Source organism: Rhipicephalus sanguineus, chromosome 11, assembly GCF_013339695.2.
Source record: "Rhipicephalus sanguineus isolate Rsan-2018 chromosome 11, BIME_Rsan_1.4, whole genome shotgun sequence".
Lineage (NCBI taxonomy): Eukaryota > Metazoa > Arthropoda > Arachnida > Ixodida > Ixodidae > Rhipicephalus > Rhipicephalus sanguineus.
Genome location: NC_051186.1, coordinates 54,701,504 through 54,715,679, shown reverse-complemented (window position 1 = coordinate 54,715,679; position 14,176 = coordinate 54,701,504). Strand labels below are relative to the sequence as shown.

At 43.8% G+C, this 14,176-nt stretch overlaps 1 protein-coding gene across 2 annotated transcripts in view; it reads right to left on the bottom strand.

Moving 5' to 3' along the window:
* Positions 1-14,176, bottom strand: part of LOC119373864 (protein unc-79 homolog) — an 84,233-nt gene that overhangs the window by 49,513 nt on the left and 20,544 nt on the right. For both annotated transcript variants that reach the window (XM_049420271.1, XM_037643931.2), the window contains 10 exons: positions 13,302-13,425; positions 12,316-12,487; positions 11,342-11,484; positions 10,139-10,390; positions 9,065-9,241; positions 7,184-7,361; positions 5,316-5,488; positions 4,175-4,323; positions 3,293-3,450; positions 2,160-2,341 (listed from right to left, as the gene is read on the bottom strand). In XM_049420271.1, the coding sequence (XP_049276228.1) occupies positions 2,160-2,341; positions 3,293-3,450; positions 4,175-4,323; positions 5,316-5,488; positions 7,184-7,361; positions 9,065-9,241; positions 10,139-10,390; positions 11,342-11,484; positions 12,316-12,487; positions 13,302-13,425 (1,708 nt within the window). The remainder of the gene's footprint in view (positions 1-2,159; positions 2,342-3,292; positions 3,451-4,174; positions 4,324-5,315; positions 5,489-7,183; positions 7,362-9,064; positions 9,242-10,138; positions 10,391-11,341; positions 11,485-12,315; positions 12,488-13,301; positions 13,426-14,176) is intronic.

The following is a 14,176-nucleotide window of genomic DNA, read 5'->3' as shown; positions in this document are numbered from 1 at the left end:
CATCGCCATGTCTTGCCTTAAGTCAGCCCTCACCAAGTCGTGTGAGCACAAAATGAGTGATAGCTTTAGCGCACAGGTTACGCGTCTTTTAGATGTAGGGTATCCTCGTGATGCAGTGGCCACGGTCGCTGAGCGTTTAAAGAAGTCTATTGTGTTAAGTCCGAGCATGGTTGCAGAAAGCGATAGGAAGAAACGTGTCGTAGGTATTCCGTACATTCATTGCATATCTCACAGGCTAAAGAAAGTAGGAAGTAGATACGGCGTTAATGTTGTTTTCACGGCTGCCAATAAGCTAGGTAAGATTTGTGCCGCTGTGCAGAGGAAGAATGAGCGAGTAAAAGACAAGAAGCGGACCGATAATTGTTTCGTAAAACACACCAACAAATTCACTGATTGCCGTACGAGTGTGGTGTATAAGGTCCCTTTCAGCTGCGGCCGCTTCTACGTAGGACAGACGGGCCGATGCATTAACCAGAGATTGTTGGAACATAAGAGATCGCTAACAGGAGGCTCACCTTCTAATCTATCATTACATTGTCGAGATTGTAAGTGCACGCCAAAATTCGATGAATGCGCAGTGTTGTACCGGCATAGAAATGAAGAAACGCGCCTGATGATTGAAGCATGGCATATCGAGAATAGTGGTAGCGCATGCGTGAGCCAATCGTCGATTAACTTGCATAAAGATGAAATCAAATGCCTTAACAGTTATCTTCCACGTAGACCGCCACGCGTGCCGGATTGATAGGTTCGCCGGTTGCATGGGCATGCGCAGATAAGTTTTCGTGCCTTCTTTCTTTTCAGCCGTTGTGCGTCTCTTCAGTTGTTAGTCGGCGTTTGTGGTGTCCTGATCTCTTTCTTGTGTCCGTGTTTGCACGCCCTGTCTCTTTTTAGAATGAATACGTACCAACTAGCTCAGCTCTCTGTTATTCTAGCTGGTTGAGATGCTGCGTGAACTCTTACTCGAACGCGCGGAGAAAGAAACGGTGACATCAGATTAGTGTTGGTGCTCCCTCGCGGTTCTTTGTGTTCCGCCTTGGCGCGGCTGGCGAACAGAAGAAAGTGGGGAGAGCACAAAAGAACGCGGGGACCGAATGACTGTGTGCCCTTCCCCGCACTGACACGCTCTAATGAGATAAAAAGTCATGGTGGCCGCCATGTTGAGGTACTCAGCGCAGAGAACCTGTCTGTGACGTCACGTGAAAACTATATATACTATAACAATGTCTGCTGCTGTACTACAATCAACCGGTCCTTTGAACAACATAAAGCTCAGCTAGTTGGCAGAGATCCCTGACAGAAAAACGTTAGGTACGCACACATGCATGTAACCGAAGCGGAATTGACAACACAAATGCTGGTGTTGGTACTGTCTGTTTTCTTAAATTTGTTTCAGTGCCTGCGTGCCCAACACTATTCTCTGATGGCTGATCCTTTCTTGGGACTGGGTTGGTACTGACAAAAGAAAAAAGACGCAGAAAGTGACAAATTGGAGTAGTGTATCATTACTCAATGTTTCTCCAGAAACCTCTTAAACAAAGTACAGAGGAAATAGAAGTTCCTGGTATACCCATATAAAGGTAACTTAATTAAAAAGGTCATAATCCTCTATATACTCTGTATTACACATGATATTACTCGATATTAGTACTCAATAATCTATATACACGTAACTCTACATACACATGGACACAATACTCTCTATTACAAATTTGTTCTTTTGCATGCAAACCTGTGTGCATGCTTTGCATTTTGAAATTCTCTTAGGCGCATCACACCCTCTAGCTGGAGACTGCAAAGAATTCAACAGTATGAGGCCCTAAGCTTGAGACATGCTTTATCTGATTAGTTGACCTCATTCCTCTATTGACAAGCACACGCCAGCTTGACCAGGTGGCCTACCTGGTCAAGGTAGGACACGTCGCTTTCAATGTTTTTTGATGTGCGTATAAATGATTACAATTGTGTGTATGCACTTTAATGTGGAGATATGTCTATAATTGCAAATATATATATATATATATATATATATATATATATATATATATATATATATATATATATAGACCTTATTTGTAAATTGACATTGTTTATCCCACCTCTTATGTAATAGTACCTTCATATAGGAAGTCTTTAAGGAAAATAAACAGACTGACTACCTTGAGGGACGTTGTCTTGATGCTGTCCAGTGAAAGCAGTGCCCTCTCGGCCACCGAGGCCTGGATGTCGTCCAGGCAGTGGACCAGGTAGGAGAACGCATTGGCCAGCGACGACTGTAGGAGTGGGCTATTCTTGACAGTGTTGGGTTCCACAAAGTGTGCTATCATGGTCACTTTCTCCACTGTGAAAGAGATAGACGACAGTAGTGAGAGAAATGCTAGGATTCCAATTTAGTATTCTTGCTATCCTTGTTTTCAAGCATATATACATTCAGCCGGTCAGAAGTAAAGAGATACACATATATATTCAGAATAAAGAGACACACAGATACACAACAACCATATTCACTGCTGGAATTAAGAAAAAAAACAATGTAAAGATAGGACACTGAGTGGTAGAATGACACAATGGAACACTTCGTTGTGTTGTTTGGACTTGTTTCTTCACTTTGTGTCGCAACCTGGCAATGTTTATTCTAAGCGGGCCATGTGCCAATTGGCCTATGAGTTGCAGGAAAAGTTATCTACCTATATGCACAGTAGTGCACAAACTTGCCAATCCCCAAAAATTCTTCAACCTCGACAAACAAGAAATTTTAGCAAGTTCCTTCTAGAGCATGAAAGAAGATGCTCACATACACATACACACAAATACGCACACATACCCCTAGAGAAAAACATTCCAGAACATTACAAGGAGAGGCAGAAATACCCAGTACCACATTTTGAGCTAAACATAGAAGAAGACGTCATACTGCGCCGACTTCAGGTTGGCAATTACCTCCATGACACGTTGCAACATGTGATGTAGTGTGGAACATATGGAAGAGACTGCAAATTTTGCATGTTGCCGAATACACTCTGCCCATGGTCTGGAAATGTAACAAAAATCCACAGACGACGCCTCTCCAATCACAAATAGAGGACCAATGGGAGGCACAGCTGACAAGCTCAAATCCCGAGGACCAGCTACAGCTGGTGAACAGGGCTAGGTTATCAGCTCACGCTCACGGCTACTTGGGCTGAGGTGGTTGCCCACCTACAGGTGTAAACAGCCTGTTCTAGGAAACAAAGTTTAATTCCCCCTCTCTCTTTGAAAGATATTTCTTCCTTAACGTATACTTCGCACTTACCAGCGGCAAAGCGATCCCTCCAGTTCTCACTGTGAAAGTCGGCCTCAACCGCCTTCCAGAACATGTCCATGCCGCTGGGCAGTGTCACGCAGTGAAGGAGAAGTGGCACGCACAGACGGGCAATTTGCGAGAACTCTGCCTGCAGCAACTTCCAAAGACTGCGCAAAATAAGACATGCAAACAGAGCATCGATGCAAACAGAGCACTGAAACAGCGCTGCAGACATGCATGCACAGATGGCATAAGAGTACACTCAAGCCTGTGCTCCAGCAAGCTAGCAGTTTGAGACACTTGGTGTGTAGGTCACGTTGTATGACAACCATTCACTCATATACGAAAGGATGTGCCAGTGTACATTTTCTTCCCTTACCAGAGCTAGCACCTTGAGACGTTACTTGAAACGACACCTTTGGTATCGACCGAGGATATTCGCCGCACCATCTGATATGTGGTCATAAACTGGAAATTCAATGCTTCTACTGTCTCTTTATTATATCTTCCACAGTATCCCTTTTACTGCTTTACATAGACAATATTTTTTAATGGCAATAAAGGTGGATTTGTCAGCCCTTTTGCAACCGATCACACATTTCTTCCGGTGCTGCAATCAGAGTACGACTGACAGCATTGCCGTGATTGCTGAAGAAGCAACGTGCAGCCACCAAGAAGGGAGCACATGACATCTTGCTATGTTCAGAATTCTGTGACGACTTGAGGAATGTTTCAGTTACGTGCCACAAAGCAGGCGCGTTTCACATACCGCAAATGCACTTTCAAAATGTGCAATGCTGTTATAATACCTTTCTAAATAAGCTGGTTTAGAGAAAGCTGCAGAGCAAGCAAATGCAATGATGACAGGCAGTGCAAGTCAAAGAGACTAACTTGGCGACCAAGAGGTTCTCTTGGCACCAGATTAGGAATCCGCGGTGGTCGTGTGCGGCTCGGTTCAGCACTTCGGCATGCAGGCTGAGTAGCTTGAGGCATGTCAGCAGGTGATACAAAACGTCGGCATCTTCGTGTACGGCCATTTCCTGCGAGAACACAGGAAGCAAGCTACTCAACACCAGCGATAAAAGATAATGCTGCAAAAATAAGTCGGCAGTTTTAACTGATTTAGCGTTGATCATAAGGGTTCCTTTATTATGTAAGCAGTTTCAATGCCACTCCACGTACCCATGGTCATCCTAGAAGAATGCACAGTTGGGTGAGCTGGTAATCATAGATGGTGGCAAGATACAGCGCAGTTTTTTTTAACGTGGACACAAGAAAGAGGAGATAACAGATGACGAGTGCTGACCATCAACGGAAAGTTTATTGAAAACAATGGCAACTTTTATACAACAATTTTTTTCTAAGGTTGCTCATGTGCACACATAATCCCATACCCGGCATGAAGTCATAGTCAATGTATACTTATACACGAGCTCATGCCTTCATTTCCGAGCAGCCAAAAAACTTATTCTGTTTATCACGTAAGGACAGATAAGTTTGGCTAATGCACTTGTCCCCTTTTTATAGCCTCTCATTAGTTCATGGTGATACCAATGTCATTACAGAAACAGCACGTGACACCCAAAGTAACTGAACTAATAGTAATAATTGCTGGGGTTTTACGTCCCAAAACCATGATATGACTATGAGGGACATCGTAGTGGAGGGCTCTGGAAATTTTGATCATCCGGTGCTCTTTGGCGTGCAACTATATCTAAGTACACGGACCTCTAGCCTTTCACCTCCGTCTAAATGCTGCTGTCCCGGCCGGGATTCGATCCCGTGACCTTCAGGTCAGCAGTAGAGCAGCATAACTACTAGACCACCGCAGCGGGTAAAAGTAACTGAACTGTTAATGATCTTTATACTCCCTGTTGCTATCTCTGCACACTATTGAGGGCAGGTAGACAAGCACTTTCTGATGAATGTCTACTTTTATTTAGTCGAGGAATCGGCAGGTATTGCACAGTGCTTGTATGCATCACAACCCGATTTCTTGCGGGCACTTCTTAACAGTTTTCTACACACGTACCTTCAGTAATACATAGATGAGTCGAAGCTGGGGCGGCAGTTCGTCAATCGTGAAGCGAAATTTCCCTTGGCTTGTGTGCCAGAATGACGAGTCCTCCGCTGGTTCGGGGGCTACTACAGCACGATCGTTCTCGTCAACCAGAGTTGCCGATGCAACAGTACACTTTGCCTCAGCTGCAAGAACGTAGGAAAAGAAGATGCATCGTGGTCAAAAGATCCGATATCTCAAACTTGCTTCACTGCTCACCTACAGGTTATTCGCAACTCTTCCGTCTGCCTTATGACATTGACTCGAACAAACTATCACCACATCAAAATGGACACCCTATATCTGCGTGATTGGATCACGCTAACTTGTATTCAGCCTTCATTCCTTTTGCTTCCATCTATGTGATTAATAAACCTCATTCCTTCAAATTCTCGCCGTATAATGCTCTCTGGATGGCACTTTAAAACTTCCAGTGCATAACCGAAATTTCCCACAGAAGCTGGTGATGACTTAATCTTAAATAAGCTACTTCATATGCCTTTGTAGTGTGCCCATTGAGATGAGATGTACTTATGTACCGTATTTTCCGGTGTATAAGTCGCACCTTTGTATAAGACTCACCCCCTACTTTTTACGACTTTCGAAAGAAAAAATGATATATAAGACGCACCTTTGTATAAGCACATAAGACACATCTATTTTTAACTCAGTTGACATGATAAAACACAATGACCCATGCAGAGTACATTGATTGCGAAATGCGTAGTCACGCACGGCACTGAATATCTGTAAGCAGCAGTTTTATTAAGGCTCAGAAAACCACTATTTATTCTACTGGATTTGAAGCCACATCCTCCGGCGCACTGTCAAAAGTTCTTCCGCCTCGAATGGCAGCATCGCTGGGTTGCCGTCGTCAGCCTCTGAGTAACTTTTACGCAGCAATGTAAGCACCTTGAAGCACATCGTTGGCACTGCCTGTACTATGGTGGCTACCATACCTTTAGGGCATTACCAGACTTGGCGAGAACACATAAACAAAGAACGCACCGCACGGTTATCACACGATCGTCGGATACCATAGAGTTTGTCAGATACCACCTACACACGCATACAAAACGTAAATGGCGACCGGAAGCCGGAAGCTGCGACTACTGCTGGACTGCAGCGACGTCTCACACGGAAACTGATGATGATGATAATGAAGTGGTATTTTCGCTTTTGTAACTGATATTGTGGGCGCTACAACGTTACAATAAACCGCTGTGGTGCTCTTTTTTATTTATTGCCTCAGTTCTGTGGGTTTAATTCTTCGTTTAAGAACAAACAATTCAAACAGTACAATGGGGCACGCGACAGTGGTGGCTTTTATTGCGGCCGTAATCTCCGTGGTCGCCGCGCTGCTTGAACAGCAAGTAGCTGACATCTAAGTTCGCAGCCGCTTCATTGTTACAACAAAATTAGATATATTTTTACGAATGCTCTCGAGCTCTGTTTATCGTACTCATAAATTAAATATAAACAAATTGGTCTCGCAGAATCACGTGACTTTTTGCGTATATAAGACGCACCGTTGTATAAGACGCACCAGCGAAAATCTAGGAAAAAAGGTGAGTCTTATACACCGGGAAATACGGTATATGAGTGTAGCTGTGTTTCATAGAATAAAGTGATGTTGAAAGTCTGTGCTACATGCAGGCGCTTGTTCCTACTCGCTGTCTGCATGTCTTTTGTACTGCACCGAAACATTGATGGTTACACAGCAACAAGCTTACACAGCAACAAATTCAAGTCACACAAATGAACTTTATCTGAATTTTTAAAGCTTCATGATGCAAGTGAAAACAGCCACAGAATGGTTGTAAAATGGAATGTGCACTTACGAACGTCATCTTCGGTGAGCGTGACGGCACGTGCAAACGCAGTGACCACTTGCTCCGTGGGCATGATGGCCACGGTGTCCAAGTGGCCTGCACACTCTTCCAGGGTCGCTGTCATTACAGCTGGCATTTCAACAGGCTGTGATACTGCTTCAACGTCCACCAGCGATTCGGGACTTTCCTGCACATATACACATGCACACATTAGTGTATATGTTATAATCTTTTATCATATTTCCGCCTTACACAATGCGTCCAGAGGCCTGTAAGGTATATTTAAATAAATAAATAAATGTGCAAGAGGCATACAGTTACATAGTGTTATGTATGTCGAAACAAATTATATAATGAACTAGCCATGCTATGCCAGCATGCTCATTAAACTTCAGCAAGCAGCGAGTGATATAGATAGTTGCTAGGATGTTGAAATATGTCGTATTCTATTTTTTATTTCTTTTGGGGTACACAATGAGCTTTTGTATAAGCATCAGCCCAAGCGATGTAGCACGTTTGCCTGTCCTCACTACCCAGTGAGCAATGTTGGCAATGTACGCTCTCCTGAGACCCCTTGTACATTGTGTTGCACATAATCTTATACCATAAACAATTACATAAAGTAATTATTCTCCAAATGAAGTCAGATGCATGCAGAACTTTATGGTCAAGGTGCATCTCATTCTCACCAATGGCATTCAAGAAAATTGACGCCAATGTTATTAATACAGCAGTCTCATCACAAAAGCCAAAATCCAACGACGAAGTATATTTAGAATACTGTGAGATGACAGGAAAGTCCAGGATGTACCATAAACATCCCAGCCTGCCGCACAAGCTTCATCTTTAGGCTCAGCCAAGCAAAAGCAGTTATACCACAGGAGATCATTACTTTGTCTATGTACACAGAGACGGGGCTTTTGGTATCTTTCCGAGGTATTTTTAAAAAAAAATTGTGTTTGCATAGCACCAGGAGCTGATAAGAAACAATTTGAAAGTGAATATATCGTGTGCAGTCTTCAGTTCTCGGGAGGATTTCATATAAACACGCTCAAGATGTCATTCAGCCCAGAGATGCCGAAACTCGTATATTAGAAAACACACGACTCACTTCTGTAATTCAAGGACTACTTATAAGAAAATGTTGAAAAAGAAATGCCAGTCCTGTGCGGAACATGCAGCACAGTCACAGCGAAACCTGCAAGAGCGGCTTTGCTAGAGCCCGTCGTAAACTCTCTTGGTGCAACAGCTACAAGTACACATTGCAAGGTACCCATTACACCATAAGTCATCTAATTTTTGTGCAGTAGGGAAGCACCCACTATGCCATTATTTGTCATTTTGCCGAGAAGTGAGGTACCCACTGCACATCTGTAAGGCGTTACGTGCACTTTGTTGATGCTGTGGCTGATGACGAAGAATTAGGGCTGAGCCCTTTGTAACGGGCCGGAAGCTTCAAACCACCCACTCGTGACGCAATTCACATTGTGTGACGCCTGGTTGTTATTTTACTCTTCTTTCACAGTATATTAAATATGTTAACACGATTCCTTGCCCGACTATGACACCTGTATGGTGTCTTTTTGCGGAGGAGTTTCAAGTGCTAGCGTGGCTTTATGGTAGAATAGTCCACTGCCACACAGAGGACCCGGGTTCAAATCCCATCCGATCCTGGATATTTTTCTCTCATTTCGTGCGATATCAGTTATGGACACCGACAGTGGCGGTGATGGAAAACTACATCACCAAAATCGGCTGTTGTTGTGATGTCATAACAGCTTTTGCTGTAAAAAACTCGAGGATAGCTATTGCCCACCTTCACTAAGGATCAGAGACACAGCCATTACATTTACGTGCAGTGCTACATCTGTGGGCAGAGGAGCAACTGACTTGGCTCTCAGGAACAGTTGGTATCGCAGGCTCCTTGATGGCTGCCAGAGGGGCTAGTGTTGGCTGAGTCCTATGCGGAGGAGTGGACGAAGATGACCTCTGCGTGTCCTCCTTGAGAAGTGGCTTAGGCGAGATGGGTGGGTGGCTGTTGGCCATGTTTGATGGATCCGTGGGAATCTGCGCAGCACAAGCGTGCAAAACAATGCAATGTCAGCGTGTACATACTATCTTCCTTTATGTGCAACACCAAAAAAGGCAGTTCAGGAAAAGATGGAAGCTTGAAGAGGTGAAAAATTCGTGAACACGGGGTGTCGCTGGAGCGGACGTTTCAACAAGCGGACTTGTCGTCTTTTTCAAGTTGCAGCCTTGAAGAAGACAAGTCCACTTGTCAGAATGTTGGCTCCAGTGCACTCATCCTGTGTTTATGAATTTTTCATATTTTTATGTGCAACAGGCAACCAAGCAGTACAAATGGGGTGACGCTGACTGTTTGAAGCCATCCGCAACATTATTAAAGGTTGAGAACAACAAAATATTGGACAGCGTAAGACGTGCAGTTTTAGATAGTACAGGTACAGAGAAGCCTCCATGGAAACTGAAGTTTGAGATAGCACGAGGCACTTCAGCACGAGATGAAGCATTGTGAAAAGCTAGCAAGGACATCCGTTTCTTATACCAAAACTGAGATTTGCCGCCGCCACCACTTGCCAGGATGAAATGGGCATGACCTACAACATGCAGTTCCTCGGCAGTGAACAGCAGTGCACAAAAGCAAAAAGAATTGTCATGATTTCATTGTGCTGCTTTAACACATGATATAATTGTAATCTTCCTTTCCACTTATGTGCAGTGCAGTCTGTGCACCTTCCTTGCTGCTTTAAACATATATTGCCTACTCTAATTTACAGTTGCAATTTAGTACTTTTTCTATGTCTGCCTTCTTTCATCCTGGGTTAAGATGTGCCCTCAAGGTTAAACCCATATGTAGCATAAGAATTATACCCTGTACAACAGTCCCGTGATTGTAAGAACCAATTGGTAACACCTTGCAGGTGGAAAGTAGCCAATGCTTACATCAGCCATGGCAACCTCCATGACGGGGCAGAAGAACTCTACAAGCGCCAGTACCAGCTGGTACCAGATGGCGGTCATCTCACAGAAGAGGCACGCCACAGGCACTGCCCCGGCCGCACCTCCCGCGCAGCCAGCTTGGCAACATTGGTGCTGTTCACGCGGGAACCTCAGCATGGCGTGCAGCAGGGACAGGATCTCGCGGGCCTCGTTTGTCGCCAGGCCCCGGTGGGCGGTGATCTCTTGCAGCTCGAGCTGCGCGACCCCAGAAACAACCACGACTCACACTGATCCCTAATGTAGATAAACATTAAGCACTAAAAGGTAAGGCGTGCAAACACGAACACAAGAGAAGAAAACAAGACAACACAAATGCCATCTTATTCTCTTCTCTTGTGTTTACACGCATGTTAGCTTTTATGATGAATCCCTAACAACTAGCTCAACTTTCAGTCCTTGTAAGCACTTTCTCAGTACTATGGAAGTGCTCCTGTTGACCTGAATGAGGTTTCCATTGAAGCATGAATGAAATAAACATCACTAGAGATGGTTTCAAAAAAGATTACAGGAACAGGCATGAGTATTAGGCGTGCAACATTAGGCAAGGCACCATAGCCTGGCAGCGCCATATACTCCTGACCCCACTTTTTGCAACCACCACAAAAGCTTGCAGGAACTGCACCTTCAAATTTTTAGTGAAACATTCATTTCACCTTATATATTTTATTGCAGTTGAAATGTTATGTTATGTGCAGGAATCACAGCCACCAAGTGCTTGCCTAAGCAGGTATACACTCAAACCTCGATATAACGAAAACGGATATAACGAATTATTGGTTATAATGAAGTAAACGAAGAACAGTCTTGTCATAGATACAGTGTCACAAATAAACGTTTATAACGAATTTTCGGATATAACAAAGTTATTTTCGTGGCAGATGTGACTTTGTTATAATGAGGTTTGAGTGTATATGTAATGCAATGCAGCTCGACACAGCCAGATTCAAAAGAAGCAACAAACTTGCATGTTTCTATATTGTGGTGCTTACTTGTGCATTTCACTCAGAACGTTTCTAGGACTCTTCAGTGTCACTTCAACTAATATATATATACAAGTTTTGTGCTGCTTGCGAAGTCAAGTTACAAGGCCAAATTTGCTTTTCCTTTCCCCTGTTCCATTGGGGGAACTATGATCCTTGTGCTTGCCTGCTTGATGAGTATGTCAACCATGAGTATGTGGCAGCTGAGGGTGACCTCGGCATCAGACTTCTCCTCGCGGGGAGGTGCATCTTCGGGGAGGAAGCTGGGAAGCTGGTCGCAGTCCAGGCCAAGGCTACCAAGCATGGTACCTGCACACAAGCAGAAATGAGAATTAACAATTACACATTGTAGCAACAAGGCAAGCCTCAGAGTGGAATAGTGCTCGTTGAATTGTGACACATATAGCTGTCCATTTGTTGAGAAGTGTTTGTTGAGATTGCTTGCTGTATTTGTTGAACGAAGTTGTTTGTGAAACATATAGTTACCTGTCTGATTAGCCTGTAGCTTGGTAGCTCTTTTGATTATCTCTCAGGTGGTTCTGCTTCCTAGATGGGGTCAAAACCCATAATACATGTCCACATTTGAAAAGCCCGAGTAAATGCTTTTCACTGCTCACTGAGTCTTCCGGTACAGAACACCAGGCTTCGCGCTGGCACAAAAGCCACCAAGTCAAGACAGGTAAAATTTGTCTCAAAACAGATTAGGAAAGACTCACAGGAGGACTTCCCCTTCCCAGGAGGAATTCATTTCCAGACCAACTGGTTTTTGTTGGTTTTCAGACCAACTTGTTCCAGGCTGTTCTACTTGCAGACCAACTGGTTCTAGCTGGTTTTCAGACCAACTGGCTCCAGGTTGTTCCACTTCCACACTGACTGGTTCCAGCTGGTTCTGTTTCCTGACCAACTGGTTTTAGCTGGTTTCAATTGTGGGCCAACCGATTCCAGCTGGGGACCAATTTGAACCAGTTGGTAACCCGTTGGCTTCCAGCTGGTTCCAGTTAAAACCAGCTAAAACCAATAGAATATTTTCACCTGAGGTAAATAATAAGAGAGGATTTCTAGCAGGACAACTTGGTCCGTACAGTGGCCTTTGAGTACATGGCCGTCGTTACGATGACGTTAAAAAAACTGCACACGCACCAGTGGTGTCCTGCCTCAGCGGATGAAATCTGGGTGTGAGACCAGTGACTTGGGCAGGTCCTTCCTTGGCAGTCGCATCAGTTGCGGTGGGTGGTGCCCCCAATTGCACTCCGGACGAGAACATAGAGAAGAGCAGGTTCAGGGGCACCGGAACCTCCAGCATGGTTAGGATCTGTTCACACACCCAGATCAACTCGAGTCAATTATAAAGGACAAATAATTAACGTAGTGTGCTAAGACGAAATGTAGTTTGCACACTACTCACTTCACAGGGCAGGAAAACGAGATATATACCCAAACCTCGATATAACGAATTATTGGTTATAATGAAGGAAATGAAGAATAGTGTTGATAAACACAATGTTATGGATATACATTCATAACGAATTTTCTGATATAACTATTTTCTTGTCAGATGCGACTTCATTATAATAAGATTTACGGTGTTAGGAATATGCATTTATAACAAATTTTTGGATTAATGAAGTTACTTTCATGTCAGAGATGACTTTGTTAGAATGAGGTTTGAATGTACTACATTGTCCCAATCTCTTCTCATAAAATAATGCACATGGAAACATCACAACCTCAACAAGGAAGTTATTCCAAGCTACGACAGTAACCTGCAAGAATACTTCAGTGAGCTGCAAACATCTTAAGTTTCCATCCGTAAAGCACAGGCCAATGACCCTCCTTGCCACAAAGTTGTAACATATTTGAAACAATGGTCGTCGCTTTGACTCGTGTGTTATCATTTCTAGCAGCCGCACTTTGAAGAGATCAGTTTATATCTTCACACTGGTTTAAAAACAAACATACTCATACGGCAGTACACTACGCTTATTGGTATAAAACATGTTCACGAATGCCTGTTCTTCTGAGCACGCGGTCCTCAGTTGAATGCGACCATCAACAACGAACAGCCTATTCCTAAACACAGGCCATGAGCAAGTGGCCTAAGCCCAACAGCTCCTTACGTAACATACCTGTAGCCAGTACAGCGCTTGCTCCTGTACTTGCACAGTGGTGTTCTCAAAGCGAGCAGTCAGGAATCCATACATCTGCTTGATGTTGAACCCCAAAGGGCTTAGGTCTGGATCTAGTACTTTGCTGCAATGAATAAACCCATCAGTTAATGGTACGAAACATGGGGTGCCTCTCGGCAGCAGCTGCAGAAGCTACTGCCCACGGCACACGATGGTAGTATGTAAAGTACTAACGGATTGAAATGTGAAGGTTTAGGGCAAGTAATGCACATACTTTCATTTCCAGTGTCTACAGCTTGTGTCATACCTGTGTAGTTTTTACTCAAACACTTACATCAGAGCCAACGTTACCTTTAGCAGCCAGATTTGCAGCGACATGACGCAGTTATCGTGAGCAATTACTCATAGCAGTTGTTATACTAAAAAATATTATGTCGCGTTTCAATCTGTGAGTACTGTACATGCACCGAGAGAACATTGGCCATCGGTATGGAGACATTTCTTTCGCAGTGTCAGCTTTGTCGGCTTTACTACTCAGAATAACTGAGGTTTAATAATAATAATAATAATTTCTGTGGTTCTACGTACCAAAGCCACAATATGATCATGAGGCATGCCATAGTGGAGGACCCCGAATTATTTTTGACCACCTGCGGTTCCTTAACGTGCACCTACATCTAAGTACACGGATGTTCTTGCAATTTCACGCTCACTGACATGAGACTGCTGCAGCTGGGAATTGAACCCGCATCCTCTTGCTTAGAAGTGCAACACCTTACCTGCTAAGGTACCACAATAAGGTAATGGCTAAAGTTTAGTACATTTTCTCGTAAGACAGCTTTTCAACTCTTGCTAGCTGGTAGCTCAGTAGTTTA